Source organism: Monodelphis domestica, chromosome 8 (assembly GCF_027887165.1).
Source record: "Monodelphis domestica isolate mMonDom1 chromosome 8, mMonDom1.pri, whole genome shotgun sequence".
Taxonomy (NCBI): domain Eukaryota; kingdom Metazoa; phylum Chordata; class Mammalia; order Didelphimorphia; family Didelphidae; genus Monodelphis; species Monodelphis domestica.
The window spans coordinates 180,636,151-180,658,743 of record NC_077234.1 but is presented as its reverse complement, the minus strand read 5'-3'; the positions used below and the strand labels follow the sequence as shown (position 1 = coordinate 180,658,743).

At 34.8% G+C, this 22,593-nt stretch overlaps 1 protein-coding gene across 1 annotated transcript in view; it reads left to right on the top strand.

Moving 5' to 3' along the window:
- COL4A1 (collagen type IV alpha 1 chain) overlaps positions 1-22,593 on the top strand; it is a 201,568-nt gene that overhangs the window by 116,020 nt on the left and 62,955 nt on the right. Inside the window, exons 11-25 of the mRNA XM_056807802.1 lie at positions 599-661; positions 2,028-2,063; positions 2,555-2,596; positions 5,451-5,537; positions 6,171-6,197; positions 6,368-6,418; positions 7,818-7,862; positions 7,953-8,006; positions 9,859-9,900; positions 11,503-11,587; positions 12,253-12,279; positions 14,540-14,704; positions 17,156-17,251; positions 19,321-19,407; positions 20,026-20,096. Of these exons, the coding sequence (XP_056663780.1) occupies positions 599-661; positions 2,028-2,063; positions 2,555-2,596; positions 5,451-5,537; positions 6,171-6,197; positions 6,368-6,418; positions 7,818-7,862; positions 7,953-8,006; positions 9,859-9,900; positions 11,503-11,587; positions 12,253-12,279; positions 14,540-14,704; positions 17,156-17,251; positions 19,321-19,407; positions 20,026-20,096 (978 nt within the window). The remainder of the gene's footprint in view (positions 1-598; positions 662-2,027; positions 2,064-2,554; positions 2,597-5,450; positions 5,538-6,170; positions 6,198-6,367; positions 6,419-7,817; positions 7,863-7,952; positions 8,007-9,858; positions 9,901-11,502; positions 11,588-12,252; positions 12,280-14,539; positions 14,705-17,155; positions 17,252-19,320; positions 19,408-20,025; positions 20,097-22,593) is intronic.

Here is a 22,593-nt window from a genome sequence, read left to right as displayed (position 1 = left end):
TCCTTAACTTGCTTGAATTATATGAATAGCAAAATGTTCTCCAGGTTATAGGGTATAAACCTCTTGGTCACTTTTTCTATTATTGCATCATTTCAAATTGCATTCCAGAATGATTTGACCATCTCACACTCCACGTGATGTCTATCTTTCTGTAGCCTCTCCAATACTGTTTCAGGCTTTTCTTGAATATAAATGATACCCCAGAGTTGTTTAGATTTGCATTTGTGATAGTGATTTGGAAGGTTATGATTTGTTTTCAGTTTTTCTTTTAAGAGTTGTTTTTATACTTGGATCATTTATCCATTTGGGAAGAGCTATTACTCTTGTTTCAATTTCTTACATGTTTTCAATCAGATCTTTATCAGAAATATTTGATAAAGATTTCCCTACCAATAGATTCCCTTCTTCCTTAGTTACTTTGACTGTGGTTTATGCAAAACATTTTTAGTTTTATGCAATTAAAATTGTCTATTTTATTTTTATAAGTACTCCTATATCTTGTTTCTTAAAAATTCACCCTTTAGCCCTAAGTAAGATAAAAACCCCTATCTATTTCTCCTCTGATTTTTGTGGTTCTTTTCTTCTCTCTAATAAACAGGGTCCAAGAGGAAATCCAGGATTACCAGGCATGGATGGTCCACCAGGCTACTCAGGACCACCTGTAAGTTCCTACTTCTACTATACATTAGTAAAATCTCTTGGGAAAAACATGGAAAGAAGAGAATTTATTTTGCAATAAAGCTTCATTAAAGTATCATTAAACAGTCCCCATCAGGGGATTTTGATCAATATAACATTGTCCATTAATTTTGGTTGGGTAGTGTGGTCCTAAGCTGAGGAGGTCTGCTGCTGATTTGTTATGCAATCAACACGCATTGCTTAATAAACTGATATAGTCTGAAGCTCAAACCTTTGCTTCCTCAGTCATGTCATCTTTTACCCACCACAGTAGATAGCAGGAAACATTGGATGAAATATTATATTTTATCATTATAAAACATGCAGGATTTAATTGCTTTTGCTCTGAATTCTCTCATACCAGTATGTTAAAATTTCCAGAGCTGTAGGAGAGAGGATACAATGTGATGTTGCTTATAAGAAAAAAGGAATAGAGAGTGGATCTTTGATATCACTGCTATAGGGAATGCTGTGCTATCCACACAGATCAACCAACAGCCAACACAGGAACTCATTTTCTATAGTGTTTGGTCTTAGAGCATTGCTTGAGGACCTAAAGGTTAAATGACTTGACCAAAGTCACCCAGCCAGTAGGGTTCAAAGGTTATACTTGAACTCAGGTCTTCCTGGCTTTAATGCCAGCTTCTATATACCACATTCTTTTTTATAAATCATGTATTTATTGGTTATATAGGATTATCTATGTATGAAACAATAGCTAGTGGCCATTTAGATTTTGTTGTAAATAGGGAACAAAGTTAAAGAAATATTTATCTTGTAACGTCACCTCTTTAATGATCTAAATTGTATATCAAAACACAAATATAAGATGTTGAAAGATTAATATTAAAAAGAAAATACCAAAGACTCTCTTTCACATAATTTTAATTTTAGTTTTATCTCTACATATATATATATGTGTGTGTGTGTGTGTGTGTGTGTGTGTGTGTGTGTATAAAATGCATATACACGTTTTCATTAGCTATTTAATCTCCACTTAACTCACTTGGTTTAGGGTCAGGACATGACATGGTCGTGTTTCCCTTTTCAAAGACACATCAAATTGTTTCTACACTGTGTAGATTCTATTTATTGCAGTATTTTTCATAAACAAGTATCCAGTTTTATATTCCACTGGCTTTCCTTAATTTAACTAAAGCCCATTGACTGGTTCACATAAAAACCCACCCAACATGATATATCAAAAGAAATTTTATCCTCTTTAAAAACAGAAAACACACACACGCAAACAGAAATTATATATGGGATGAGTAATCCATCAGAATTGAAATTTATCTTTGGTAACATTTTTAAAGAAATCTACATAATTATAATGTCTTCTTTTATAGGGTCCACCAGGCCCTCCAGGACTTCCAGGTGAAAAGGTAAAAATTTTTTATTGGTTTTGAATTTTAAATAATCAGAATAAAGAAATTGTGAAATTTCTTAGTTAAAAAATGTACTTTTTTTTTTTGACTAAGTGGCTTTAAGAAACTTTGTAAACATGTAATCTGTTTCCCACTGATTGTGAATTTCTTGAGTACTTGTGTCTGTTTTTGCCTTTTTACTTAGCATGGCGCCTGGAAGCAGGCCCTTAAATGCTTGCTAACTTGACTTATATCCAGTATAGGGAATGATAGCTTTCAAAGTTGGTTTCAAATTGATTTTTTAGTCTGCTGTTAATGACCTGAAGAAGAATGTTTTCGTGGTGATCAAATAAAACATAGTTATGACATTTGTGAATTTTTTGAGGCAGTCAAAATACTACATTGTAGATTTAATTCATTTAATACTATGCCTATTTATATAGCCTTTGTGTCTAATTTTGAAAGACAGAAACTCCTATAATAATAAAGTTCTAATTTTTAACCCACAGGGTCAAATGGGTTTGAGTTTTCAAGGACCCAAAGGTGACAAGGTAAGTTGCATTAGATTCCAGATGATTTTCATTTGAAAATATTTTTAAAATAATAAAGTATTTCCACTTTTCTACTTAGTTTCTATACACAACAGGAAAGAGCCTTCCAGCAGACAGTTAAAAAATGTAATTGCCAAATGGTAGCTGTTAGTATTACAGCCCTCCTTTGCCATATATCTTTTTCTTGCATATTCTCTATACGTTTTGATCTCTTTACAATGAAAGTTTAAAAGGATATATTGATATAAGGATGGGATGAAAATGACAGAAGCAACACATTTTTGTCAGCTGTTTTATCTCTACTTCAACTCATTTGGTTTGGGATGACAACATATTTATTTCTTTCAAATGAGTATCCCCTTTTAAAATCCACTGGCTTTCTTTCATTTAACCAAGCCTTTATGCTTGGTCCACATTAAAATAACTGAAAATGATACATCATAAGAAACTGCATTCTCTTTAGAAAAAAAAAAGAAAATGTAAAAAACCCACAAACACTTTAAAAACTATTGATCTTCATTGTATTCAAATATTTTAAAATGCCAAAATTCCAAAATGTTTTGCTTTTCAAATTAAAAGACAATTAACTCTTTTAAAAGAATTAAAGTATAATGAAATGAAATAGAATTTCATAAGATTTTATTCTGCTATTAAGTTGGCAGTTAAAACTAGTCCAATATACAATTATGTATTAGGTAATTAATCAATGTAAGGCAATGTAATACATGTAAAAACTATGGGAAACACAAAAAAGATGACAAATTGCCCCATCCTTTACATACTTTACTATCATTTTGCAGAATTAAGCTATGAAAAAATTAAATAGCATTAAAGGATTTAAGTAATAGATCAAGTCATTTACAGAAGAAATGTTTTTGATTCATAGACTTGGAAAGGCAAGCAACTTCAGAAATATTCATACCATACCCTCACTCCATTTTCATTTCCACTAATGAATCTACTAAGAGTATTGTGATAAGGAAATCACTTTAAAAGACTGATATATATTAATTTAAGGTCGCCAAGGAATTCAGCTATGTAATTCCTAAATGAAAACTCAAGTCAGCAGTCAACCTTTTATGGAGTTTAATTACAAACAGGATGAAGAAAGGTATTAGAGAGAGAGAGAGAGAGAGAGAGAGAGAGACAGAGAGAGAGAGACAGAGAGGGAGAGAGAGAGAGAGAAAAGGGGAGAGAAGGGAATAGGGCTTAAATACCCCTTCTGTTTAGGCTGGGCCAAAAGGCCCAAGCCCTTAGATAGCTGGGGCAAAGAAAGGAGATCAGTCCCTATTACTCACGTGACCAAAATGGAGAAACAGTCTCAGGGGCCTCCACCTCCAGCTTCCTTCAGAGCCAACTCTCAAAGCACCACCTCTCCAACCAACCACCTTCAGTCCTCAGACCCCTCTATCTTTAAGCAAACCATCCAAGTTCCCTCCCCTCAGTTCTCACATCTACCAATCACTGTCCATGTCTTTCCTGTGCCAATGGTGGCTCTAGCTTAACCCAGGACCACCCAGAGGTCTGTGGCTTTGCACATGTCTGTTGAAGGTCATATTCTCAATAATTAAATCTTGATCTTTGCTGCAGCCCTTCCTAAATCCTGTTACTCTAAGTAGGGTGGAGATTGTATTTTCCAAGACCTGGTTCTGTCATTCCAAGTATCTCTATTGTATCAATTCTAAAATCAATCATGACTCAAAGAACTTCCTGTTCTATGCTTAAGCATAGGTCAAAGCCCTTTCCATTGTTCAGCAAAAGGTTTTTGTCCTAAAGTAATCTTAAGAAGGGAGGAAGAGGAACCTCCCATGCCAATGGGGTTCACATTCCAATAGAGTTCCCACTATCAATAGGAAATTTTTCAAGTATGAAATTTCCCAATGGTGAAATTTCCAACATTTATAAGTCTAAGAAATTTTAAGGTTTACAGTATGCACGCAGGCACGCACGCACGTGCGCACGCGCACACACACACACACACACAATCACAATCTTAGCCAAAAGGCTAAAACATCTGTGCCTAGTTTTCCTTGAGCTTTAGAGTAGTTTAATTAAAAACCCAATACATACTTTTTAATTTGATTTGTTCTTTTAACTTCCTAAATGATGGAAGAACTGTAGTCTCTGTGATTCTGTGTATTACAGAATGTATAGACTTTGGGTATATACACACACATGTAAAATGCAAACATTTACATAGTTCTCAACATAGCATACTGAAGAGAAAGTCTCAAAGCCAGGAAGCCTGGATGCAAATCTTGACTCTGACATATAATGTCTGTCTAATATTGGATAAGTTATTTAATTTCTCAGTACTCGAGGCCGATTCCAATTGCTGTAGTTTTTAGATCTTAAAATATCTCTGGCTATAAGAAATATCTCAATTAATTAATTAATTAATTTTATTATCTGAAAAATTGATAAATTTCATTGATATTTTTGCATATTCTGCATACACTTTGAGCTCTTTGTAGTGAAAGCACCCAAGGATTCTTATAGTGATATAGACAAAAGTCTTTAAGTTGCAGAGAAGTTCTAGTCTTCATTAGTAGGAGTTTCTCCTCTGGGGGTTCTCTAAAACAATGAACAAATGAAATTTCAAATCTAATCCCTCTGACTATCTGCCTGTCTGTCATACACACACACACACACACACACACACACACACACACACACACACACACACACACACACACACACACTATCTGCTATTTAATGGTTTTGAAGCCAAAAAGAAGACCAGATTTCTGCAAGCATGACTATTCTCAGCTGAGAATGTATTAAGTTTCCTTATTTTTCTTCTCAATATGATAATTTCTATGCCTAATCACCCCCCTCTTTTTTTAATCAATAGGGTGAGCAAGGAGTCAGTGGACCTCCAGGTGAACCAGGGCAAGCTCAAGTAGGAAAAAAGGGAGATTTTATTACTCAAGGACAAAAAGTAAGTATGTTAAATTTAATGAACATTGATGTCCTAATTTCAAGCATATCCAAAAGTCACAGTGAACATGGGTCAAAATCCATTTTTTCAAAAGTTATCTTGCATCTTAACCATATATGCTCCTGAGAATCCCAATCCTGAGTTATATTAAGCATCCCTGTGATCCTCACATTGATTTGCTAGAATCTGAGGAAATGACACATGCTTAAATTTTAAAATATAAGCAAAATTTTAATATTGGAGCTTGCTTTCTCCTTTCGAATTCATGTCTAGTAACCCATTTCTCATGAATCTCTTATTTGGAATTGCCCCATCAGCATTTACTTGGGTAAAATTACTGATATTATAAAAAAACTATATGAGGGTTTGGGAATTAGTATGAATATACAGAGTGCAGACTCTTGGTATCCTGAAGCAGGAGATGTAGTTATGTTATACAGGTTGATATTGGCTCAATTCTTTCCAACATCCATGTCTATACTTCTGGAAACCATAACATAAGTACCAGTTAACCAAGCTTCTGTGTTTATTTTCTTGTATATCAGAAAAGATTTGATGATTTCATTATCTTTTATCTGCCTTTTACAATTATTTGGAAGTAATCTTATGTTTTTTGTGTTTTTAATTCATTAGGGTCAAAAAGGAGAACCTGGAGCTCCTGTAAGTATTAGCTCTTAAAATATCTTTTCATGTCAGGAATCCAGTTTAATTGATTACTTGAAACATTGACAGATTTATTGTACTCATATTGTCATTTAAAATACAATGTTGTCTATGTTAAAAATCATCTGAAAAAATAGTATATCTAATCACTCCCTCTTTTTTTAAAGGGGTTGCCAGGTGAAAGAGAGAAAGGTGAACCTGGTAAACCTGGGCCTCGAGTAAGTGGCTTTCATCATATTCACCCATGAATTTCGTTATTGCTTATAGTAAACATCTTTTCCCTAACTATGGAATCATATGGTCATAGTATCATGGACTAAAAAGGGTCTGTAGGGTCATCTAGAAAGTGTTTTCTGAATGCTGTGTAAAGGTAGTGATTGTCTTCTTAAAGACCTCTAGAAAAAAACTTAGAATCTTAAGATTTAAATGATCTTATATAAGAGAAAGTAATACTCTTCAGTATTTCTGCTTACATTGCCATTCTCCTGATCAATAAGGATCAACACTTGAAAATAAGCTTTGATTCCTCTCTCTTTCTCCCTAGACACCAGCAGCCATGTGTTTCTGACTTCTATCAGTTCTTTCTAACCTATATTTTCTTACTTGTCCTTCTTTCTATTCCAATGGCTACTATCCTAGTTTAAGATTATTAACTTTTTAAAAACAGATTTTTATGGATACCTAATTTTTTCCTCCCTATTTCTCTCTTACCTGAACTATTTCAATGTTTTCTAGTCTCTCTTACTCCAATATCATTCCCTTCTAATGTATTCTACATACCAATGTCACAATTATCTTAGTATACAACAATTTTAAAATCTAGAGTGTATTACAAATAAACCCCAAACACTTTAGCCTGGAATTCAAGATTCTTTGAATCTGAGTCCATCCTACATTTTTTGCCTTATGCTCCATCACTCGCCCTGTATACTTAATGAAACTGGGAAAGTACACGACTGTTTCCTGTGCTTATTCTGTTCTTACCTGTGTACACACATTTGATCATATTTTCCTGCATGCCTAGAATATTCACTTTCCCTTTATTTTTATCTTCTAGACTAACCTTTAGGCCTGCCTCATCTGCCAATTATTCTTTTCTTTCCTCCCAAACTGAAATTAAACTTTTCTTTCTCTGATCTCATAGCATGTCACACTTCTTTGTATTTAATCTAATCTTTCTTTATTTATAGTTATATGAGTGTTTTTGTTATGGTGAAAAGACTGTTGTACTTGGAGGAAAGAGATCTAGGTTTAAAACTCAAAATTTTACCCTATAGAAGGCACTTACATTCACTGAGCCTTGGTTTCTTTGCATTAAAAATTGTGGATGATAGTTTTTATAGCCTATCCTACAAGGTTGTTGAAAAGAAAACATATCATAAATCTAAAAGTACCATGTAAAACCCAGTTAGCAAATTATAAGTGTGGTCAGGGCAAGAGAAAGTGCCATTCATTTTTTGTATCCTCAGGGATTCAACTCAAGACCTTGGCTGTATAGTATGTGCTTAACTGAAGTTTAACTGAATGGAGAGCCTGATTGTTCTTTTCCTCTTTGAATCATGACACTTTTATGTCATAATTGTATATTCTGCTAATGGTTCATTCTCTGTTGTCTAGGGGAAACCGGGAAAAGATGGTGAAAAAGGAGAAAGGGGGAGCCCTGTAAGTATTTATAATTCTTTTATCTTAGCCTATATGCATATACCCACTTTTACAACATGCCAATGCAATTGTTTTGCCCATCTATTTTAGGGGTTTCCAGGTGAAGCAGGATTCCCAGGAATACCAGGTCGAGATGGTCCTAAGGTGAGTATGACATTGTATTTGTACTTTAAAAGTTATGTCTTACAACTGTGCCTTTAAAAAAATTTAAACCAGGGAGTCCTTTATTTTCTGTAAGGAGAGCCTGAAGAATAAAATTCAATCAAGAAACTTAAAAGTAAAAGATACTTTACTTTTCTTTTTTTTTTTAAACAACAAAGCTCATATTTTACTCTATTGTTTGGATTTAGAACAGGGAGCAAGAGAAGCACAGACATAAGTAATAAAACCTTACATTTTAATAATGTTTTATGTTTATAAGGAACATTTATATATATGTGTGAAATAATCATGATGCTCATTTTGTAAAATCGAAAGGAACATTTATTATCTCATTTTAAAAAAAGCAAAAACAGACTTGGAAGAGAGGGTGACTCCATTCTCCAAGGTAAATGAGAAAGCCTTCTCATTATTTTAGGGATCACCATACTTCTTCACATTTCTCTGAATAACAGATATTCATCAGCTGGTCTCTGGCTGGTGGCCACCTCTGTTCAGCTTTCTCCTCTTACACGTAATGGCTGACTAATTTAGGACAGTCTTTTAGTGACCCAAAATTAAGAAGGGTAAGAATTGAGAAAAGACCATCAAATTTGAGAACTAAGAGAACTTGTTATTATTGGAAAGATCGTTTTATCTGAGTGATTAAATTTGAAGTCAGATTGCAAGGGAATGAGGAGTGAATGTGGATTAATAAAGGGGTGCAGATAATAAAGTGAGCTCTTCCTAGGAGCTGGTTCTGGATGATAGGTTGAGAGAATGGCAGGAACAAATAAAAATTCCCCCCCCCCCACGAATGAATGAAAGTTTGGGCATATTTGTAGTCAGTAAAGAATGAATCACAATATAGGAAGAAATTGGAGAGTAGAAAAGGGGAGGATTATGAGAAAGAAAGGAGATAAGATGGCCTGGCTAAGAAGGATTGTTTCTTCATCTTAGACTAGAGTAAAGGATAAGGAAATAGAAGATGTTATCAAAAGATCCCGAAGAAGGGGCAGCTGGGCTGCTCAGTGGATTGAGAGCCAGGCCCAGAGATGGGAGGTCCTAGGTTCAAATCTGGTCTCAGACACTTCATGGCTGGGCAAGTCACTTGACCCCCATTGCCTAGCCCTTACCACTCTTCTGCCTTGGAGCCAATACACAGTATTGATTCTAAGAGGAAGGTAAGGGTTTGAAAAAAAATTCTGAAGAATAGTGTAGAGGAAAAGATGAGACTCAAAGTTAATATATCAAATTTCATATGTATATTAATTGATACTACTATTGACATGACACTTTATGTCTATTTACCTATGGTTAATATTAATAATTATTATTGTTATTAATAATAATAAGTTTTTCAACTGCAAAATGGGGATAACGGAAGACCTTTACTCCCAGGGTTGTTATCTGGATCAATTAAGATAATATTATGAATAATAATAATGATGATGATGATAACTCACATTGATATAGTGCCTACTCTGTAGCAAATACTATACTAATGTGGAAAGGAAATAAGACTGACAGTTGGTGGGGGAAGGGGCAACTCCTCCATACCCTGCTACAAACCTCACATTATCCCCCAGTTTTCTAATCCCCCTCTCTTTTCCCAATAAATATTACACTAAGAACTTTACAAACATTATTTCATTTGATAATCTCATTTAAAGAGTTCAAGGGCCTAATATTATATAATAATAAAAATAAAATAATAATAATAATAAAATAAAATAAAAAAATAAAAATAAAAAAATAAAGTTCTATTTTACAGAAATATGAAGTATTTAATAGTATCATCAATTGCAATGTAATTTTTACAATAATAGAATAAATGTTGAATTCATTTATTTTTTAGGGAGACAAAGGACAAACTGGCCCTCCAGGTCCACCAGGCTCTGTAAGTAAAATAAATCTTAGATGTGTATTCTTATATTTTGGTGCTTTAAGTCCCTTGAATTTCTCATTGTTTTCCTTTAATTAATGTAGATCATCATTCCTAACATGCCTGATTAGATTGCCTTTGTGATGAATAAAAATTCATCTTTCTATGATCATCCTTGTGTTGAACCCTTTTTTCACTTTGACCAAACTGGTACTTAATTGACTGACACACAGTCATTGACCTCAATTAAGACTCTATTTAAGGTCTTATTGGCTTGGCAGGCTTCTGTGCAAGTTTGCATGCAGCTGCTAAATCTTTGAAGAATCCAGGGTTGCCTCAAAAGACTTCCGAGAGATGAGTGTAAGGCCTTTGTCTTGGTGAATATCTTTAAAACTTTTAAATTATAGGCCAAGAAGGATAGGGCTTAACAGTTACATAGGAATCTTTCCAAGACTGCCTTTCCCATCATCTTGGCTCATTTCTATTTCATGTGTTGCCATGATAGTTACACTCTGTCCATGGAGTTGTCTATAGGTGTAAATGATCAATTATCACCCTTTTTGGAAAAATGGGAAAAATGCCTGGGTGTCATTCTTTTTCTTTCCTTTTTATTAGTTAAAATATTTCCTGTATGTGACTTTTTTTTTTTAAAGGAGAAGTATGTACCAAAAATATGATACATTTTGCAAGAGGATTTTTGCTTATTTTTATTCAGTTTTTTAGATTGGTACTTTGTTTTCTCTTCTAGAGAGCCCCGAGCCATCAAAAACAAGACAAATTGACATAATATAAAAAATAGCAACAATAATGAGTGTTTGTGTGTGTTCGCTGATGTTAATCTGGAAAGACTTGGTTTTGTAGCTTTTCTTGAGTGTAAATAAATTAGCGTTTGTGAGAATGGTATATTGGGTGTAGGTACAAGTTATGAATGTATTTCCCAGCCTGCTTGTCTGCTTTCGTCTCTTGGGATTGCTTTTAAGGAGAAGCTCTCTTTTATGTTTGGTACCTCCATACCATCCATTAGCTTGTTAGGAATGTCCTGACTAATTGGAATTGCTTGTAAACTATGGGAAAGATGAGGGAAGAGGGGAGGGAGGCAACATAAATCATGAAACCTTGGAAAACTTATGTGCAGATTTGTTACTGAGTTAAAATAAAGAAAATTAAAAAAAAGAATATGCTGGCTAGCATCTCCCATAAGTATTTCCTTGGTAAATTTAGAAATATCCTTTTGTTACTGGCTGTTTTAGTTGAGAATCCATCCATACCATGGCTAAAGTATGTATGCTTAGGCATCCCTTAGGCTTTTTTTAAATTAGAGAAAACAAACCAAAATAACATCATCAACCCATTGATATTAATTCTTACATCTTTGCCAAGGTGTCTGGCTGATTTCTGTGTTAAGGAAACCTGAGAAATGTTGGGTTCTCTCCATTCACAGCTACTCTTATCTGCTTTAATAGCTCTTAAAGGGCAACTTATGGCTCCACTTGCTATAAGCAGATGTTGAACATGTCTTTGACAGAGGTCTAACGATTTTCTTCCCATATATGGACATATTCTGGATTCATCTACAGAGCCTAGTATTCAGGGACATCTTTCCCTCCTTTGATATAGGTTATAAGCACACAACCAGGAGGCGAAAAGGGAGAGAAGGGATATCCAGGTGCTCCAGGATTACAAGGTGAACCAGGTCAAAAAGGTAAGTTTCTTTTTGATCCTTTTTGGGCTGAATCCATTCTACTGAAATTGTCAGAATTATATTTTGAAAAGAGCAATGACTGAGATTTTACCTTTTACTTTAAACCATGGCACACTGAATATGTGTTTATATTACAAGCCTATGTAATAATTACAAATTTGCACATGGGGAGAGGGACTTTTTGGTAGTACTTTGATGTGTTTGTTTTATGTAATTAAATGCTCATTATATTTACTGTTGAAAATGAATGGATGGGGCAGTTCAGACCTGGAGATGGGAGGGCCCTGGGTCCAAGTGACCTCAGGCACTTCCTCGCTATGTGTCTCTGGGTAAATCACTTAACCCCAATTGCCTAGCCCTCACCTCTTTTCTGCTTTGGAAGCTATACTTTGTATTAATTCTAAGACAGAAGCTAAGAGTTTTTGAAAAATTAAAATGAATTTATTCTGATAGATAATAGCATTGCCTGAAGAAAGAAGAGTGTATTACTACTTTTCTGTTCTTTGGGGGATATATGAGGCTCATGTAGAACTATTTCTTTACTTTTTCAGGTGCATTTTTCTCTGTCTTCATTAGCATGAGTTATGGTTTGGGGAGATAAACCAATCAAGTGATAAACCTGACAAGCTTAATTCTTATAACTCTCTGTTTCTTTCTCTTCTTAGGTGTCCCAGGTCCACCAGGTCCTCCAGGTAAAAATTTGATTTATATTAGGAATTCCCCTCCCCCCCCCCATTTTACCTGGATTTTCTTCAGTGTGTAATAAATATTATAGATCTTCATGGAAATTGATTTGCACATTCTGCTTAATTTAAGAAGTGAAATTTAAGGGGGCAGCTGGGTAGCTCAGTGGATTGAAAGCCAGACCTAGAGATGGGAGGTCCTAGGTTCAAATCTGACCTCAGACACTTCCCAGCTGTGCGATCCTGGGCAAGTCACTTGACCCCCATTGCCTAGCCCTTACCACTCTTCTGCCTTGGAGCCAATACATAGTATTGACTCCAAGAAGGACAGTAAGGGTTTAAAAAAAAATAAGTGCAAATTTAAGAAGTTAAATTTTTGTTGAACAGACAAATTAACTAATGAAAATAAAAATAATTATTTAAAATAATTAAAATAAAAATGATATAAATAATTTTGGGATGATAATGAATATGTATAAATGTGTTAGGTATAATTATATTTAAATATATAATTCATCTTAAGATATTCCACGTGTATATGTTTATACTCATTTGCACAGTGGGATTACTACAACACAGTCTAATTATAAGTTGTCCTCTAAATACGGTTTCTCTTTCCTTTTATTTATCTTGTTTAGTATATTTGCCCAATTCCAGAATCTATAGTGACCTCATTTTGTCTCTCCTATTAAATTCTGACTCCTCTGGCTTTCAGGGACTTAATAAGAAACCCCTACATTAATTCTTAATACAAATTCACAATGACAATTAGACTTTTTCATGTTTCCACTTTCCAAATCATCATGCTAATTACGGTATCTCTGCCCAACCTTTTGTGTAGAACCTGCTCTCTTCTACCCATCTTTCAAAGCCCACTTCAGCTTTTGCCTTCTCTGTGAAGTCTTTCTTAAATACTCTAGTTGAGACTGAATTTGTTCTCTGAAGTCGTGTTATAATTATGTTGTTTTCTCATCTTATCTTATCTTATCTTATCTTATCTTATCTTATCTTATCTTATCTTATCTTATCTTATCTATCTTAGCACTCATTTGTTTTCTTAGTGTTATAGGTTTTCTACCTTAATTTCATTGAAAACTTCTTGAGAGTGAGAACTCTGTCTCTCCCTCCTTTCACACACACACACACACACACACACACACACACACACACATTATGTATCTGAAAGCATTTAGAACTACTTTCCTAAATCCATAGTCTCAGAACATACAATATATATTTGTTTGAATTATTAGAGACTAAGTTATCTTCTTAACTAACTTGTTCAGTACTTTAAAAAGTCTATGATTTTGTGATTTTGTCAATGTCAGAACTCTCCCCTCATTCACATAGATCACAATTTCTCTACACCTTAGGAGAATGACTCAGTTCTCATCTCTCTCTCTCTCTTTCTCTCTCTCTCTCTCTCTCTCTCTCTCTCTCTCTCTCTCTCTCTCTCTCTTTCTCTCTTCCTCTTTCTCTTCCTCATACACACATATATATGTTTTTCTCTGTGTATTAATGGATGTATGTGCATATCTATGCATGTATTTGGACCTGTATATTGATCTGAACTTGCAATTTCAATCACATAGAGAGCCTTTAGGGAGGAAACTATCATTACCAAAACAGTTAATTTCTTGGGCAATATTCCTACTTAAAATCTTGACATGAATAATCATAATTCATCGTGAAACTACATTTCTTATGTTCTAGTTTTTGAGGCCTTTAGGTACCCACTTGTTAGATCTCTTCTGTTGCTATGTCCAGAAAAATAATCTATTTACTACCCTTTCCTTTTTGTTTTAATTTTTCCTTTCATCTAACCCTAGTTTCTACACATAGGACATGTTTTCATTCCTTAGAGAGAAATTTTATATTTTTCTTATTGCTTCTGATTTGAATATTTAGAGTATTCTTTCATCATTTCAAGATAAGTGACAAACATTGAAGCCTAAATATCATAAAAATATCTATATATTCTTTCATATCTGTCTGTATGAATGTTACATATTTTATCCATGGAGGTTCAGTTAGCTAAGTCTTAGAGCATATCCAATGTAATATCATGTGTCCATGGGCACTTAATACATATTGAGGAATTATCTACTAGACTACTTCTCTTTTACTCTGTAAAATGAAATCATATTTTTTAGTGGTTGTGGGGTTCTGTGTGTGTGTGTGTGTGTGTGTGTGTGTGTGTGTGTATGCTTGGCAAGGGAATGGGTTAGAATGTGTCCTTTAATACTAATTGCTTATTTTCTGATTTAAGGCTACCCAGTCCCAGGGCAAATTGGTGCTCCTGGATTTCCGGGAGAAAGAGGAGAAAAAGGTGACCCGGGTCCTCCAGGACAATCATTGCCTGGACCAAGTGGAAGAGATGGGGTTCCAGGACTTCCTGGGCCTCCTGGAGCTCCTGGTTTACCAGGCCATACAAGTAAGTTATATTTATTAAGTTATTTGTTTCCCTTTTAATTCAGCCTGCTCTTAAGAGTTAGAGTGAGGCAAGAAAGCTTCAAACCTACTCAGGATCTCAAACAAAGCCTGTAGATTAAGGAGTCAGCTCTTTAAAGAATAAGGAGACAAGCTCAATGATTAAAGGTTATTATGAATGGAAAATTTAAATTGTTAGTATAGTGCCTAGAATTTTAACAAATAATCTGAGATCATTTTCTCCATGTTAATATAATTTATTAATAGGGGCATGCTATTTATTAATAAAAAATGAGTTCATCATGTCTGTCTCTTATGTGGAAAGATGCTCTTTAAGCCCTGACCCTCTCTTTTATAGGGAGGTTTGCCCTCTTTCTGATTGGCTTGATAGTTTGTACTTTGGACTTTCCCTGGCAGTCTCAATTGGCAGATCTTTTGAAAGAGGAAGTGGATTAGAGATCTCAACTCCTTCCCCATTATTTCAATCCCAGGGTGGAGGGCTACTCTTCAGATAGTGAAAGTTTACCCATCTAGGGACAAGTGACTGATCCTCCCCCAGAGCTTTAAAATGCCTTTGAAGGGTATTTTTATTCATAGGTAACCTTTTTATCTTGTCAAAGTATTTTACAAAAGACAAAATGTTTCAGACCATTTCAGTGCCTTGAGAATTAGGAGTAAATTTCACAGAAATATTACTAATATATAATACAATTCAACATTAATTTTTGTCACTAGGTATGTTATGGAATGTCTCTATAATACTATTTAATATGGAGTAAGAGTGTGTGTAAGCTTTGCTTTGATCATCATTTAAGGAGATTTAATTACTAAAATGTCAATTAGATTAGAATTAGAATTAGAAAATCCTTTCCTATAACATGGCATCAGATTTAATGGTAAAGCCCCATCAATGAGACTTTAGAATATATAGACATCTTGATAGGAAAATAAACTGAGAAAGTGAGGTGGTATAATGGGTAAGATTGCTGGACTGGGGCTTAAGGTGACCTGAGTTCAAATCTCATCTCAGACATTTACTAGCTATGTGACCCTGGGAAAGTCACTTTTTAGTTGTTGTTCAGTGGTTTTTTAGTCATGTTCAACTCTTCATGACTCCATTGGGAATTTTCTTGGCAAAGATACTACAGTGCGTTGACATTTCTTCTCCTAGGGCAAGTCACTTATCCTCTCTCAAATTAAATTTCACCTATAAAATAGCAATAATATTGGCAATAATAAAAACAAAGATGATCAAATGAGACAGCATACATAGCACTTTGTAAACCTTAAAGGCTAGATAAATGTTCGGTACTACTACATACACTAATGAGGTCATGGGATCATAATATAGAATTGGAAGAGACCTTCGAGGTCATCCAGTCAGTCCAGTCTCCTTATTTTACAGTTGAAACTGAGGCATAAAGATGTTCAATGACTTTCCCAGTTTTACTTAAGTATTAAATGGTATTTTACCCAGTTTTCATTCCAATGTGCCATGCTGTCATGCTTAAGGACACTTCTGCTAAGTATGTGATTTACCTGCTTCTGTTATTCATGTTAGGCATATTAGATTAGCTAATTTCCTACCAACCTACCATAGCCCTTTATAGACTAACATATAAAATAAGCACAGAAATCATGAGGCATTAAAGGGTATTTTATGAATGAGAATATGTTTGTGTACACAATATGACTTGGGCAAAGAGATAGCTTAAAGCTAATTGCCACCTTGGGGCACGTTAATGGTTCATTAACCATGCACAAGTTAAACAGCCTTGTCTAGAATTTCCTACTGAATTCCATGACTGTCTTTATTTCCCATATGCTTACAATGAGTTCCAGGCCATCTGTGTCTGCAAATAATCTTAATAGACAGAAGCTGTTCACCATAGATCATAATATTAATTTTTATACCTTGCCATCTAGGATTTCCCTAGTTTTTGATTTGGATTTTAAGTTATTTGTATTGCTTTGCCCATTTACTCTAAATTGCCTTGGCATCATAAATATACAGGCATACTATTCTGCTATTCCAGTGAGGGGTGATTAAAGGGTTCCCTGAGCAGCCTATTAATTGTATTTATAGCATTAGTTATGGTATTGTAGGATTGTCATCTATAAAAGATCTTAGAGATGAGCCAGTCCAGTCTCTTTTATTTTACCATCATCTCTCATAGACTCTCTTTGTAATACCAATGAGATGGACTTGAGAAAGGCAGTGTGGTATGGTGTTTAGATTCAGAAAGATCTAGGTCCAGATTCTTTCGCTAACTTAGTAATAAGGGGGATATCAGTTAACGATAGACCTCAGCATATCTCTAATGATAGTTAAGCAAAATTTGTAGTAGCTATCCCAAAAGGGTGGCTGTAAAGTGTGAAACTTCCTGCCAGCTATCTCCTAGGAAGTCCTGATTCTGTAAAATAAAATTTCTTCTTTATTTTGTTTCAATTCTAGATGGAATTGTGGAATGCCAGCCTGGACCACGTGGAGATCAAGGTCCACCAGGAAGTCCTGGGCGACCAGGATTGGCAGGGGAGATGGGAGAGAAAGGTAATTTATTTTAAGGGTTTAAGGATTTATTAAAAAAAAAAAACCAACAACTCAGTGTTCACAACTGATACTAAGTTTGTAAATCTTGGGTGTGTGGAATACTCTCAAGATATAGTTTTTGAATAATTGTCTTTTGCTACTTCTTTGGAAATTGTATCATTTTGAGCTTCTGAGATGAAAATGTCCTAGAAAAATAGGGAAATTTTGTAGATCTTTATCCCTCAGGGTCAGTATCATTGTTCGTTTGCCATTTCCATGTGATTTTATGTGAGTAATGCTCATGTAGACAAGTTCAGCAGATCAGACTCTGGGTCAGAATGGAAACATTAGCATGCATTTTCATTTAAAATTTCAGGAGCTCAAAGTCTTGTGAATGCCAGTGTTTCACTAAAGTCATCAAAATTAAAATAACAAACCAACAAAAGTTTAAGCATACCAAAAGTCTAGAAGTCAATCTAAAGCTTCCTTCTTTGTAAATCTTAATTTAATGGTCCTGACTTACTGCTTAGTGCTTGGTGAATTCACTTATTTTTTTACCCCTTTGACAAGTCATATGTAACATTTATGGTAGGGCAACTTTTGGCCTTCTGGCTCTATGTGCCCACATGTACCTATAGAGAGCTGTTTATACTTCTACCTCTGAATATACATGTCTCCATATTTGTTTACCTTTCTCTCTACATGGGCGTTAACTAACTTTGAGTAGGCAGCTGCCCCATTATTTTGATCCCACACTGTGTCATTTCAACAGGGACTTACTTCAGGTGGTGTGAACTAACACCTCAGGTATCAGTTCACACTTTCAAAGGAATGCTTACAGTATGAAAGAACATTGGCTAGGTGACTGGAAAAAGGGCGGCTGGACAAAGAATAGGAAGATTTCAAGAATAGGCAAGTGGGAAAGAATGTCCAGTAGGTGAAATGGGATAGCAATAGGCATTGATTTTCTTCACTTCTCTAGTAATAATGGTTTCTATGCTTTTTTCCCCTCTGGCATGCCAACAATTTGCTTAGAAACAAGGTAATTGAAGGTTTCATCTTTAAAACCTATACCTACAAGCGTAAGTGCACCTAAATTATCAAAAGACTTTTCTTGGATTGAATAATGCTTCTGAGAAGATAGGGAAAATATGTCATACCATTTGTCTCTATGGTGTGGTATGCATTGTTTTCTCCACAAGACCTTAATTTCAGATTGGTGCACTGGTTCTTTTTCTCTTTGATTGTCATCTATTAGTCAACAACATTTATTGAGTGCCTAGTCTGTGGAGAGGGGGCATCTAGGTGGCAAAGTGGATAGAGTTGCTGGGTCTGGAATCAGGAAGACTCATCTTTGTGAATTCAAATATGGCTTCAGACATCATTTGCTGTGTGACCCTGGGCAAGTCACTTAGCCCTGTTTGCCTGAAGATTTCCTCATATGTCAAATGAACTGGAGAAAGAATGATGAACTATTCCAATATCTTTTCCAAGAAGACCCCAAATGAGGTCACAGATAGACATTACTGAAAAATGACTGAATGACAAAAAAGTGTGGAGAGAGCACTCAGCCATAATATAGCTTACATAAACAGAATAAATTAAAATTATAAAGTATTTAAAGGTTTTCACAATATATAAAATATTATGAGGTAGAAAAGAGTTTACCCCTCTCCCTAAAAGACCAACAAAGACAAAAAAAATCATATACGATCTAAAAGTTTACTGCTTCAATCTTTATTGTGGGGGCTGAGGGGGAATGTTCCTCATTTTTGTTGTTGCTGAGAACATTTGAGGCAAAAATTGGTTGCATGTGAAACACTGGATTCAGAGCAGAATGAAAGAATGGGTAAAAAGTGTCTTAATTGTCCACAGGGGGGAAAAAAAGATCATACCAAGAGATATACCAATTCTATTACCTATTCAAAAACCAATAGAACAAAAAGATATGATCTTTTGAAAAATCTAATTTTAAAAATGTTTGCTAGTAAAAGTGACCCATTTACCTTTATTTTACTTGGTCAGCATAATGTACTGAAGATTTCTTTACATATAGTCTGCTCACATTAAATATACATTTCATTTTCCAGGTGACAAAGGTCAAAAATGCCTAACGTGTGATGTAGAACCAGGACGACCTGGACTTCCAGGTCCTCGAGGACCACAAGGAGAAATAGGTAAGATCATTAACTTTGACTCTGATTGGTTGAGACACTTCTTGGGCACAGATAGTATCTCAAGTAGCATCATTCTTGGTCAGAAGGATTGATAATCACCACTATGGCTTCTCAGTTCCTGGATTATTATAAAGAGGAATATGAATTTTTATATAACTTTTCTGCCCACATGGTATAAAATAATGTTGTATTCTCTAACTTATTAGAGCAAAGAATTTACTAAGAGCCAAATAGTTATAAAATAAATGGTTACAGAGACAGTCTCTTTACAAAGTCCTATTGCTGGATGAATTTAATCCTTTTTGCCAAAAAAGTGAATACAACATTCTTCTGGAAGACATCTGTTCCCAAAAGAGAAATTACTTTAAAAAAATCTGCTCCCAAGACACTTTACATGGCCTTAGAGTTCCTTTCCTTTCTTTCAGACTGTCTAACTGTCAAGATAACTGTAGTTTTCACTAGCATTTTTACTATTACATTTTTCTTGAATATCTACTTTCTATAAAGATGTTCCCACTTTTTATCATTGAATTAGGGATTTTAATGTGGAAAAAATGTGATGTTATGTTTGAGTCATGTGCTATATTCATTCCTCCTTCCCTCCATTTTTTTGTTTAGGTTTTCCAGGACAGCCAGGTGCCAAGGGAGACAGAGGTTTACCTGGACATAATGGTCTTGCAGGGATGACTGTAAGTCTACCATTATGAACTTAAGTCTATCTTTGAAGATATCAAATGAGATAATGAGTATCTAATAAAATCATATTCAGAAAGTGCTTAGCACATAGTAGGTGCTTAATAAATGCTTATTCTCATTTTAAGACAAATTATATGTTTATTTTTTATTGCTATTTTGCCTCACACAAAAGAAATACCATATTTCTGAGTGAGCCAGTCATATCATTTGTCTTCCTAACATAAGATTGATTCACTGAATCTCAAATAGGTCAAGTTTGTGGAAATCAGAGCAGATCTGGGTTTGCTTTTTCCACATTTCCACAAACCTGGTCTTGGTATTTCTATGCACGCCATAGATTTAAGGGATGCTATGCCATCTTCTGGTAGAATCTCTGTAGCTCCAATTTTAGCAATTTTTCAAAGCAAACAAAACGTAGCCTAGTGCCCTCCCGTGGCATCCCTGAGCAATTGCAATGGGCAAGCAGTTTGGTTTTCTATTGCATTTTTCTCAAGCAGTGCCATCATAGCAAGATACTCCCCCAAAACTAATTAGTGAATAGGCTAGACATACTTTTTTGTTACATTACTGGGAAACATGGATTACAGTATTCTTTTTCCAAGAGTTTATTATGCCTTTTCGTCATAATTGTTATCATTTTGGGTTATTTTCAAACCCTGTGATACTTTGGGAAATCCTTATTGTTTAGCTCACTTTACTATCTTCCTTATTATTCAGGTCACTTGGTGGTCATCACCATTACATGAAACCTTCTAAGTTCTGTCTCTAGCTTACTGTGAGAGAGAGAGTAATTGAAAAAATAGGTAAAAAAGTATTAGAGATTATTTTGTTATGCAAAATCAATACTGTTTTCTAATGCAATGAAATGTCATTGCTTTGTTTACTCAATCCATGTTCCTTCTGTTCAATTTAAGCATTACCTAGTATCTCTGATTCCTTATTGTGCTGTCTTTAATTTAGAAAAAAAATGAAATCTCTTTCATTGGTCTCTTTTGTTGTAGCAGAATTTCCCGAAGGGATGTAAACTGGGCAGGTGTTTTCTTAGCTTGCTAGAAGCTTCTGTGTGTAAGAGGGCCAGAACTGGGGCAGTTCAAGTAAAAGTGAAATAGCTTGAAGCAAACAACCATTTGTTTCCTTTTGAAGTTAAATCTTGACCTCTTGGCTTTCCAGAATAATCTTGCACCCTGAGCTGGGAATTGCAATTATTGTAAGTGTATCTAAATAAATTAAGAATTCAGCTGAACTGAGGAAACTCAGTCAATGATGACTATCAAAGACATGGGAACGTTGAGGAAATGGAAGAAGGATGCTCTTCCATCTATTTCATCTCTCCTTTATCAGCTTTTCTTCTAAGGCACATGAGATATTTCTTCCTTAAAATTTTGTTTGAGATTAGTCCTGATGCCCTTGAAGACCTTATTTAAAGAAACAGAAAAGGAGAATGAGGAGAGGAAGGAAGTTTGGGAGACAGGGAGGGGGAAGAGAGTGAGGGATAAGAAGACAAGAAAAAAAGAAAAAGGTAGAAGGTAAGGAAAGAGTAGGCCCTACTTTGAGTACCTGATTTTACAAACACACACACACACACACACACACACACACACACACACACACACACACGGGTGTGACTAGCTTTTAATGAAGAATTGAAAAAACAATATTTTTAAAAATCCTATGGGGGCAGCTGGGTAGCTCAGTGGATTGAGAGCCAGGCCTAGAGACAGGAGGTCTTAGGTTCAAATCTGGCCTCAGCCACTTCCCAGCTGTGTGACCCTGGGCAAGTCACTTGACCCCCATTGCCTAGCCCTTGCCACTCTTCTGCCTTGGAGCCAATACACAGTATTGATTCTAAGAGGAAGGTCAGGGTTTAAAAAAAATGCTATAATGAAAAGCATGACTCTTTTATCTAGCTACTAAAAAACTATGATTATTTTTTATTAGTATAAACTTTGTTGAAATAATGAATTTAATGATGGTAATTATAATAATATCTAGTATTTACATAGTGCCTACAATGTGCCAGGCTCTGTGCTATGTGCTTTACAAGTATCTCTTGTGCATTTAACTGTGCAACTTTAAACAGCTACCAAGGGATCAGTCAAAACTATAGAGTAATGCTTTCAGATTACAAATTGGTATATAGTCTGAGATTTCACCAATTGCCTCAATAATATTTCTCAGATATTTTGCTTTGAAAAAACAGTGTTTCCTGACAGCAAAGTTGACCAAATAGTCAAAGTAGGGAGGAGGACCAGGAAAGTATTATTTTTTTCTTTAATGGATTATTTCCAATATCAATAATTATTAAATGGGCTTAGGTAAACTAATAATAGCTAAAATTTATATAGAACTTACTATGTGCCAGATGCTGTTTTAAGCTCTTTTCAATTATTATCTCATATGACTTAATCTTCAAATATATGAACAATATGTGTTTATATAAATACATAAACACTATGATCCACATAGTTCTTTAATTTATATATTTCCTAT